The sequence below is a fragment of the Metopolophium dirhodum genome, chromosome 1 (assembly GCF_019925205.1).
Source record: "Metopolophium dirhodum isolate CAU chromosome 1, ASM1992520v1, whole genome shotgun sequence".
In the NCBI taxonomy this organism is placed as follows: Eukaryota; Metazoa; Arthropoda; class Insecta; order Hemiptera; family Aphididae; genus Metopolophium; species Metopolophium dirhodum.
This window is the reverse complement of record NC_083560.1, coordinates 129,046,173-129,058,601: the sequence shown is the minus strand read 5'-3', so window position 1 is coordinate 129,058,601 and position 12,429 is coordinate 129,046,173. Positions and strand designations below refer to the sequence as shown.

Genomic DNA, 12,429 nt, shown 5'->3' with positions numbered 1-12,429 from the left:
ATTTAATTAATAATAAGAGTCTTATATTATGCAGAAGAATAAAAATGTTTTAACTTTATACATAATAACAATAAAATAAATAAATGTAATAGTTACAAAACAAATGTATTATGATTTTAATATTTGAAGGAAAATAGACATGTTTCTAGTCTAAACAAATGAGTGAAGGAAAGTAGAAATTACCTTTCTTTTTCTTTGTTTTGACAAAAATAAACAGTGGGGGAAATCGGCACCTAATTTTTGGAGGAAAATGATCGAGCCCACAATCCTAATATAAATGCAGCTTATTAATATTGTACTCGTGCACAACCGCCCGCCACTACTATGTGCATACTTATCTACCCATCTTTTGTAGACCTGTCTAAACTCAACTATTTAGATACTTAATAGAAATTTAAAATTATTTCCAAGCATTTTTATGTAAGTAGTAAGTACTTAACCTACTTTTAAAGTACAGCCATAGAACGCACGATGGGCGTGATCCTCTCGATTTAAGAAAATAATGTGTTGCCTACTAAAAGTATTGTACACAATAAATATTTTTGTGGGTGTGCAGGTAAACTGTCGGTCAGGGGTTGTGTGATTTCCCAGGAATGTTTTGCTGTATCAGTATAATATAGGTACTCGAATTTATGTTTTTATTTCGGCGGGAGTGGCAACGTATTATGATTTGAGGCTGAGTGATGGAATAAAAACATTGAAAATTTAAGCGGGAAATATGAAATTATGGCCACTGAAACGCACGGAATAATAATTAATTTAACTGGGACATGTCGAACGAGAAAAAACTAAAATATATTATTACCATCGGTGCTACCTATATAATAATATTATAGCGTTCGGAACCGTAAACTGCACGTACTGAAACCATACGATAGTAATAATATGTAGAAGCACAATATGCATTATGCAACCACGCAGGATAATAATTTATAACAAATGTCATTGATTAATTAAAAATCAAAGCGGGGTTGCCTTTATACTATTTCCAACGTAAAATTATTGTAATACTTCACCCTCTGGATGTACGACAATCGCGCGACGGAAAAAAAACGAACAATAGTATTGAATATTAAACGTCAGGGTGTTTCACTCCACCCACATCATGGGTATTATACCTGCACCCGACGTCATAAATCCGTGTCCTCTGCTCTACCCAAAGTTTCCGTCAATATTATTTTTGATAACCGTCCACGATAATACGATAGTAATATTATGCTGTATTAATGTTGTCACCCTTATTGTACAAAATCAACTTAATATCAACACGGCAAACGTAAAAAAAAACCAAAAAAGCCACGAAAATACAAACCAAATTTGTATATTTTATTAGACACTAGTTCTGATAACAAAAATATTCAGATCGATAATAATTGTTATTAAAGTTATGTTTTTCTAAAGTTGCATTTAAATAATTAAAAAAATATGTCTTTTTTTATTAAAATGTTGACATATAGGTTATATGTATTATATACCTATATGACCAAATTTTTATTTGTTATTTGAATTGTTTTACTTCATTGGATTAACCAAATTTTTATTTGACAATTGTCTACCAAAAATCTACTTGAAACATTTAATTTAATTTTTATACAATTGTTTTGGAGCATAATATAATCATATTATGCCTTAGCTGTATTTCATTAATTTGCCTATTATTTTTTAACTTTGTGATATAAGCACGAGTACCTATACATAACCAGAGAATCAGGTCATTTGGATAATTATTGATCTAAATAATTTGTAATTATAATTAATCAATAGATCTAATTTAAATTAGATCTAATGTATAATAAAGTATGTCCAAATAGAAAAATATACAAATTTGGTTTTTATTTTCCGTGATTTTGTTGTGATTTTTTCCTTGGTTTTTTATTCCATGATGCATTAACGTGCACCAGCTGCTACTAACTGTTATTTTTATTATTGCTAAAAGTACGTTTTATCTATATCACAAAACCACCGACCAATTAAATTATCAACGACGAAATTTCGATTTCAAACCATCCGCAAGAACAAAAATGAACGCAAATAGGTATATATATATCTCAGTTGCCACGCAAGTAACTATAAAAATAATTTCATACAGTGCATCGATTCACTAAATATCATCATAATATTTATTGACAGTTAAACCGATTAGTGGATATTTGAAAACAAATGTTATTTATTCCGAACGTTTACAAGCACCAATAATAATAATAATAATAATAGCTAAATTATTAATGCACGTTAAATTGCGATTATACGTCGTTATACACCTGAATCAGCGAAGGATTATGTAGATTATATGATATTATCGTTAAATCGTTCGTTTTACATAAAAAAATGTTTATACTACCAAAATGTAATTAAATAAATCGTAAATCCTTCTGAAGGGTGCTCGTATATCATGTAGGACATATTATAGTTATGTGTGTGCGTGTGTGTGTGTGTGTGTGTGTGTGTACAAAGTGAGAAGAGAAACATTTTCTGATCTAATAAAGCGAATGTGCCCCCCGTGGACATATTATTTTATATGGCGTCATTATTACACCTGTATAAATTAATTCGTGTACTTTAACTGAAATTATATTTATGCGTTTAGGACGTAAGTAATATACAAGTTTAATGAACTCACCACTGCTGTAGGAACTTGCCCCGGTACTATCTGTTGACTAGCAGCCATAGTCATTTGCTGCATTAATGCATTCTTTAGGGCCAAGTGGTTACGACCATTTATCAACAGCTGGTCCTTGAGATGCTGTGGTGGATGGAAATATTTGCACGGTGGTTTCTCTCGGTTACACCTGCCCTGTAATTCATTAACATAAATAAATTAAGTATTGAACATTCGCTTATTGTGTTAAACAGAGGTAAACATAAAACATTTAACGGTGTACACATAATTTGTCTGTTTCATCAAAGAAGGTAGGCAACACAGTTTACACGCGTTTAGCAACATATTATGCAGGCGCGCATGTGATATTGTATTCATTCCAAAAATAAGGCACTATTAATGTCCCCGGGGTCACCGGTTTCTACACAACTACACAAGCGACCGATGTGGAACATTTTGGACATTTATTCGACAAAATAGGAATACGTTCTTGATTGGATCACATAGACCAGGAGTGTGCGACTTTTTTTGATCTACGACCCCCGAATTTATTTATTTCTACGGGGCAACCCCCTACCAAAATTACCCTTCATATAATATGATAATATACTAAACAATACTTTTTCATTTGGCGTTAAATTATTGGGCTCCTTCTATTAAAATTTCGCGACCACAAAAAACCATCTATATAGATCATTGCCATTGTAATTGAGTAAAATAGTATGTTTCGTTTATGAAGAAAACATTATAATAACGCGTGAAACGCGAATATTTTGCGAGATTTTGTAATATAATAAAAGTGCTAATAATTATTATAATCATTGCATGGACTAATTTATTAAGAATATTATCTTCTAAATCATTTAAAATATTTTTAAAATATAAAATGTATGTAGGTATCTATTTAATAGTTGTTATTAAAACGCAATCTTTTATTTTTTGTCTTTTAACATATTTTAGTAGATAAGTTAAAATAGTGTAATCACTTTAGTAGTTAACTCGTAACTGCAGATTGTATACGATAATAAAATGTCTCATAATATGCCCAGCACAAGCAATCACAAGACTATATTTTTACACAATACAATTATATACCCGAACGCATTTCGTACCTAACTCTGATCAACTGCGGACGCAGTATCTACGTTGTGAATATAGTTTTATGATTTTTTTTTAAATTCGGTTTCAGCATTTACCTAAATATAGAGATCTACGACACTAAACCAAGCAAATGACCTGGAGCAGATATCAATCGGATTCACGTGCGACTATGAATGCAATTATTTTGTGGTTTGCTTTTTCTCGACAATTTATTCGTTACAAGTCTGCTACAACAATACCCTGACGCATATTAGTATTATAATATTATTATATTAAAAATTCAATTCGTACGTGTATATTATTATTATATTCGAATTAATGTTATTTATTTTTTTTCCAAAATATTATCTTCTTTCAAATGTACACCTAATAAGACGTGTTTAGCTAATCTTAGTCTATAATCAGTAATATAATATGATAATGGCCGACCAGAGTCGAAGTATTTTTATTGAATCTCTACATAATTTCGGAAATCACGCAACAATGAACCACGGCAATGACACGGGACCACCTGTAAAATATTTTGAGATTCTATTTCATAATTTTAAACTTATGATATTTTTTTAATTTCCTATAAAATGCCTATATCCAACCCCTTAAAAAGGGCAGCCCGAGTTGAGGCATATTATTTTTTTACGATAATATTATAATACAATAATAGTCCTATAATTCTTTGATGTGTGCCTATTACAACTTTACTGCATGATTAATAATATAATATGTTATAATGTTAATTGTTTGTAACGTTTTTTTTTTTTGTTATGGCGTAATGCGTACCAACGTTTGTTACGTCTTATTAGATCAAAATCACGGTTGATTGGTTAAATGGCACAGCAAAGGCTCACCGGATTATAAGGCTTATGCGCATAAAAATTGATGTATACACACTGGCATGCACAGTATTATACCTACATAATCAATTTTTAAAAAAAGTAAAGAGAAACCTCTAATTTATATAGTTTACAAATTTATGTCATAGTATATTAAAATTTTCCGTGTTCAACATATTATTTTCAAAATGTTTCAATATCATTTGTAGTTATATTTTTACAAGTATGTATTCCTAGCTATAATCAAAATATCTCAGTAAATAAGATTGATGGGTAATTATAGTATAGGTAGGTACCTACTTTTTTCTTTTAAACCGAAATGATTCAAATTTATAGTGCCAAATAGCCTAATAGTTCTGTCAAAAAATGAAATCAATAAACTTAAAATTAATACTGAATCCGATGGCCAAAATACGAATAAAATGTAACTATAATTGTTAGGAAGAATGCTGCAGTGTCGTTTCCTCTCCGGTTCGTCCATAAAATCATGATTCATGACAAAACTGATACCTTCCTCTATTTGTACAAAAAATTCGTCATATCATACCGTATTAAATATTATAAATGGTAATCGTCGTCATCCATCACCATACTATGGTTTAAGTGCATAATTTACGCATGTACCTTAAGTATTGTGTGTAGAACGTTTCTCTAGAAAGCTTGATAACGTTAAATTTACAGCCGTTAATCGGGGGGGGGGGGGATTGTAATACGTGACCAATGACGCACTGAACTGAAATAATATAACTATAAATATAGTAATATTATACATTTATACATATTATCATAATAATATATTATAATAAAATTAATCTCTGATCGTTGTACGTTTTCTTAAACCTAAGTATATGCGTGATCCATGTCACGTACCTATATATTACTATGGGAGTCGGTTAACATGTTCGGACATGTACACAACTGCAATGATAATAATAATGTGATAAAATGAGGATCAATGACACGAGGAAAAAAAATCTGTCGAAAACATAGATAACGCCCGAGTGCAGAGATATGTGTTTAATCAAATTTTGGCCGTGGTAGGTATATTTAGTGTTAATAAAACCATTTAAACCGTTGCCATAATAATATAATGGTACCATAATATATAATATATTATTTATAGCAATAACTTGTCGACCCGGCAGTGTTGTGAAGTAGGTATTCAGTATAGGTCGAGTTCAGGTAGGAGTTCAAATATTTTTTTAGGTATTAAATACATATTTTAAATACTGTCCATTGACAATAGTATAGTTGTGTACATTTTAAATACTATATTTGATCATACTGAATATTATAAGTAAGTATTGGAGTATTCAATATACTTTCCTCAAACTTCGGTTTTTCGACTTTCAATAAAAATATTTATCATTTTAAAATAATTATTTAAAATATTAAAATTACAAATAGTATAAAATTAACAATAAAAAGTCACATCTGAATTAAATAGAATTAACTGATTGTTGAACAAAAAATAGTAATTTGCTAATACATTTTGTCTTGTAACCTAACAAACAAAAGTATTTTGTACAACACGCTGGTCTTCGGCATTATTATGATACCATCGTATAGGTTATTTTACTTGTACATATCTGTTTCTTACATCTACTGACTATTAATTATATTAATTATAGAAAACCTAAGGCGTCATCTATGAATTATTGTTTCTGTAATCTGCAGTTTATCGAGCCGAGTGCGTTGGTGTTTTTGCTATTATCGGCATTTATTGCACGGTTGTACAATACAATTTTCTCGTCTTAATTTTAACGGATTTCTCGAGATAACATATTTTTTTCGGGCAATTCACTTAAGTTCCACTAGTTGTGAGCCACACTATTGCAGAGAACCGAACGCACATTATCACTCATCAATGGGGTCATGCGTGTTTAGGATTTCCCAATGGTTTTTTTTTCAAATCACGACAAGAGAGCGAACAGACATTAAAGTAATATTATATCAACCGTTTTTTTAATGTTTTTTTTTTTTTAGTTAACTCTGCTGATATCCACATGGTACCGCTTTTCGAGTGAAATGATTTATCACCGTTTTTCACATTATAAAGACGCCCGTCCGAGTTCTGTTCCAAACTTAAAATACTTATCTAGGTAGCTGCAGTGGCGTGTCCAGCGGGTAGGCCTGGTAGGCCCCAGTCTACCCCGATTTTGAACCCTTATAATATGCAAGAAAAATATGCATTTTTAAATTAAAAACAAGAAATTAAAAATTTATTTTTTTATATTAACACACCGAACATTGAATGTGAAATATGAATACATCGGCGTATTTCGGTGGCCGAGAATCGATTATATTGTGTGATTTATCCGTAAATAAAATTAATTGGCGATCCTCAAGCGCTTCTAGGAAAAACATACATTGTATTCGCGATCTATCAAAAACCATAATATTATATGAAATAATTAAAAATGATTAATATAAAAATATAAATTATTAGTTAATAATATTATGATTGACTGTACCTACATTTAAAAAAAAAACTAACAATTCCCGTTAATACTATGATTGACTGTAGATTTTAAAAATACATTAAAAATTCCCTTAAAAAGAATGTGTATTTGGTACAAATTTTTCTTATAACCGGGCTTGTCCTGCATTTTTATCCTGAAACCGCCTCTGCGAGGTAGGTACATATTATTGTAAACAATATTATACTATTAATTGTAGATAGGTACTTATATTTTGTACGCCATGATACACGAAACGCATAAATGCATAATGTGGATAAACTCAGTGAAATTGGTAATGGTTATACCGTAGGGTTTTTTGCACTTTAAAAATATATTCACAGTGGTATAGGTACCTACATAGGCCTACCGTATGTTATATGATTATTAACTTATTACTTTTAATTCCAAAATTCAGATTTTACTGTCATAACAATATATTATTATTATTATTACCATTTACGGATAACTGTATTTAGATTTTATGAATTATTCATCAAACACAATATAAAATGACTCAACTATTTAAATGATTTCTATGGTACCTATACGATATTAGTGTTTCCAAAAACATGAAAAAAAAAACACTGTATGATCTTTACCTATCTGCACTCGGGATCTTTAACATCAATAATTTTCCACTAATAGGCGTATTGAATATTATTTTAGTTCATTTTAGTATAATATATTATGTCGAGCACGTGCGTGTGCGGAATATTGAGAGTGATCTGATGAATACCACATGAGCTTTATTCAGCCCAGAAATAGTGGTGTGAAATATGTAATTTGGCCGTCGAGTCGGTAGAAGTCCGATTCATCATAATATTTTATGCATAATGTATGTAACTATATGTATATAATATTTTGATAGAAATATCAGTGGACGCCTATTTTATGGGGCTGAACAATAATATACATGAGCAAGGAACGCGTGAGTACTGTACCTACTTAGTAGTAGGTAAAATAATAGTAAAATAAAATCTTATAAAAACAATATTTAAGGGAGCATAAAAATGAGTATGTAATACATATTATATTGTATTAAATTCAAATATTTGACGGAGTTCCTATAAATAAATTGAATAGGTACCTAATTATAGTGGAGTTGGATTAAAAAAAAAATATATGATTCTTCTGATCGGCCTATAGGATTAGGCGATTCGCGCCGATGCGATTATAATATGTGAGGCTATAATATAATAATAAACTATTAATATATTATTATAATAATATTATAATCAAAATAATAAATTATAATCAGGCCAAGTTCACTTTTGTAACCCCATAATAATGTAATGACCCACTCGCATCCACAACATAAAAGTCTAATATTTACGGTTGCATGGACGCCGGACGCCATGATTTTTGATTGCGAGTTCGTATAACAACTGCAGCAGTACAAAATAATATCTGGCATGAGATTTTATAAATTTTAAATTATATTATTACTGTGGGCTTGCACAACAAGCGACCTGCAATTTGCATCTGGTTCGCTCTAAAACGACCCGAACGGAATTATACGGTAATCTATTATTATGTAGTTACCTGCAGATGACGTCGCATCAGCTATAAATATTTTATAAGCAATTCTGTAATGGATTTAACGCTTTTATGCGTTTATGTCATTGAAGATAGTAATAATATGTTTAATTTATATTTCGCTCTTTTTTTTCTCTCTTACTCTGTTAGTTGGTTTTCCGTAAAATATACATATTCGTATTCCGACTATATACTTGCTAAAATTTGTTTATATATTTTATTTTTACGTTTAAAACGCGATACCACGTAAATTATTTCGGATTTGCCCTATTCGAGTAAAAGTATTGACACAATGTTTGGTTCTTATTGATATTGTTCGGTCCAAACAAAAATGTACATATATACGAAATAAATAATAATAAAAAACTGTATTGTGACACTCGAAACATTATGATTCAATAAACAGCACCATTAGCCTGGAGTTATCGAATAGGAAATCTAGGGCGTCGGTGTTTCAATAAAGAAACAAGGTCTAACAAGGCGGCGTTCATTTATTTTTCCATAGAAAATCTTTTTCTATTTTTTTTCTCAGAACAAGTACACGTTATACTCAACAATGATCAAGTAAGGCCAGCATTTGATCAAGGTATATAAAGCACTATACTTATATAGGTACATATTTCACTAACATCATGCCCGAAAAGTATTCACCGATTCATTTTCATCGCAACAGTCGTTGAGTAGTACAAACAATTTCAAGAATTAGTAAATATTATGGTCTTATAGGCACTTTAAGTATATTTAAAAATATCAAATTTTGAGTAGCCATTATTGATGACAAAAAGGAGGAGAGCATGCTCGGTGAATCATCCTGTATACGGTGCCAGTATATTGTTTAACATAAAATGTAGTGACGTGATGCATATACGAATAGGGAGATTATAAATATATATTGTGTACCAAAATCTAAAACAATAATATTAAAGTATTATATATTATGGTATTAAAGCCTATAAAATACGTAATAATATGTAAAAAGTCGTATAACAGTATAACAACATCTGCCTACACGTTTCCCCTGAAAATAACCGCCATTACCATAGAACTATAATAATATCACAAAATGAGACCTATGAATAATTTAATAGTCATCGTAACTGTATGGTGTACGTTTAAATTGTAATATTCTCTATTATAATAATATATTATAATATATGATATCAGACCGATGACGATCATTTGCGCCACTTACAAAGTAAATAACAATACTGTGGTACATTGTGTGTGTCGCGCCATTTTTATCCGACCGGAATGGCAATTCGCACCACCATCAAACATTGCGTTGTAAATAATTGTCTATAGATTGTGTCGTGTAAAACATAGGTATAGGTATTGTATAAATATAGCTGCGAGTCATATTGTAAAATTCAATAAAAATAATATTTTACGAGCTGTTTTCGTATTTTAAAGTTCACAATCTAACTTTTTAAATTTTTTTTTTTTGGTAATTTTGGGAGTAGGTGATAATGTAATATTATGTGCACAGACCATCGAAATGATAATAATAAATTAATCTTCTGCAATAATATTTCCACTCGCTCCTCGAAATTTTATAAAATCCACCATAAAATAACTGCAGTTGTATGAACTTGTGCGTTCACTTGAAATCGTGTGGGCGCCAATATAAAAAATATTTTATTTTCTAAATATTTTCACCGTTAATACCTACCTATACTTGGTGTTATTTGGATTCTCGCGCTCGTATTTGCTGGTTGCAATTAGAATTATTTGTCGGCGGTCGATGATAACATTATTATTACTATTATTATTATTATATACTGTGTGTGAACAAAAAGTAGTCATTGTCTGTATATTATTTCCGCAGCCGCAGCTGCAGCGGCGCAAAGTTAGAGCGGAAAAAAAATTCATCGTTTAATACAAAAGAAAATATTTGTACAAAATCGTTATAATATTATATACGAATGAATATAAAATAATATGTTTGCTCTCTCTCCTCCCCACCCCCCACCCCCTCTCACATCCACCACGACAAACCGGAGCTTTTGGTATTCTTTTTCTTTCTTTCATTTTTTTTTCTAATGTACACACTGCGTCTAATGGTTATTTAATTTTTTTAAATTGCCGACCACAAAGTCGTCTCCGCCGGGTGTTCAATTTATATCTCGTTTGTTTCGTTTTCGCTGCCCTGCTCGCGATTATCGACCACCGGAGTGGTTCCCGCGACCGAACGACCGCGGTTACCGCCGCTGATGCTGTGCGATTCGAACTCGGTTCAAAATAAGTCTCAATTAATTACTATATTCTAGCGTGGATATTGCATATGGGTACGATCAAAGCGGCGCGTTTATTATATACCGTGATGAAATGAAAATATAATGAAAGATAATAATAATTAAATATGAACAAAAATAATTATAAGCACCACGCGTACACGGAGCGCAACGAAATTTGTTTGGGGCGCCTAAACAACACATCAAATTGTGATAAAATGTTGACAATTTTCTTCTTAAAAAAAATATTTTCGTTTTACAAACAAATTTAATAGATCAATGGATAATATTATGATGGACGAAACAACTGAAAGCTCATGTCCAGAGCAAGACGTATTGTAAATGGTAACTATTTGGATGCACCCGAAGACTGTTATTATCGATAGGGACGGGATTGATTCAATTCTCTGACTGTATTTACCTTGATTTCTGATTTCCAACTGAATTTAAACCATCAATAACAGACTGCGGTCAGAATGTAAGTGGCGATATTAAAGCCTACCTTGGCGGTTAAAGCCTCTACACACTATGTTTTGATGGCAGGGAGGGGTTTCTCCTAGACCACCCAATGATTTTTTTTTAAGTTTTGACACCTACGGTAATAATATTATTATACCGTGGCCCTTAAGACGAGTATCATCATGGTATTATATTATTTTTATGACGACGCATTCGATTAAAAAAGTGATTCGGTCTCGCTGCAGGATCTCCACTGTCTTTCGCCACCGTGCTACACTAATACACGTGCTATACTAATACACGCGCGTCTATTTTTTGTTTACTGTATATTTAGCCGCACAATGTTACAGACTTTTTTCAATTTTTTTTTTTTCGTTTATTTTTTCCCAACGAATTGCGTCGAAAATAATATATTTTAGTATATTATGTTGTAGTGCGGCGCCGGTGGTTAACCGAGACGATCGAATTCGTCGAATAGCAGCCGCCGCCACTGCAGCAGACTGCGGTTTTAGTGCGTTCTAGACGGAACATAATGGGATAAACACTGGTGACGCGATCGGTATTTTTTATTTTTACTATCAAGAACCTCTTCTGTGGCCAAACGGTACCGTACAAACAAAAACCTTCGTCGTTCATGTAAAAAAAAAAAAATCGATTTTCTCTAACTATTGAGTCTATACGAAAATTGTATAGGTACGTCATCTCGTATACTACCTGTATTATACTATTTCCATGACCTCAGTCTTCGGCGGTATTAGACTCTATATTATATTAATTATTTAATTGGAAAAATTAAACTTTAACAATATTATATAATATTATATATATTACAACAATTTTTGCACCGTATTCCTACCTGTATAATTATATACCTACGACGTACTAAATACTAATTTAAATAATGTCTTTTTATTTGAACAATTTTTAAAATCCTTTTAGTTCAGTTCACGCTACAACCCCATTAACCACACTAAACTTTTTTTTAAGGCGTGTGTTGCCATGCCCAAACGTAATATATATACGTAAACTAGGTCACCTCCGGCCACGATACAGAGATTTAAATAGAATGCATTTTATGAAATATTTCATTTTTGCTGGGAAAAAATATCATATTTAAAGTAGATTAATGCTATAGTTGAAAATTACCTAAGTTTAAAATATAAAAATATTTCATCATAATATACGTAAACTAATCGTGGCTCTTTACTTTA

The 12,429-nt window shown here is 31.2% G+C and overlaps 1 protein-coding gene across 1 annotated transcript in view; it reads right to left on the bottom strand.

Annotated features, from left to right (window-relative positions):
- The window catches only part of LOC132953812 (protein muscleblind), a 179,181-nt gene that overhangs the window by 26,459 nt on the left and 140,293 nt on the right, over window positions 1–12,429 (bottom strand). Inside the window, exon 4 of the mRNA XM_061026148.1 lies at window positions 2,621–2,794. Coding sequence (XP_060882131.1) covers window positions 2,621–2,794 — 174 coding nt within the window. The remainder of the gene's footprint in view (window positions 1–2,620; window positions 2,795–12,429) is intronic.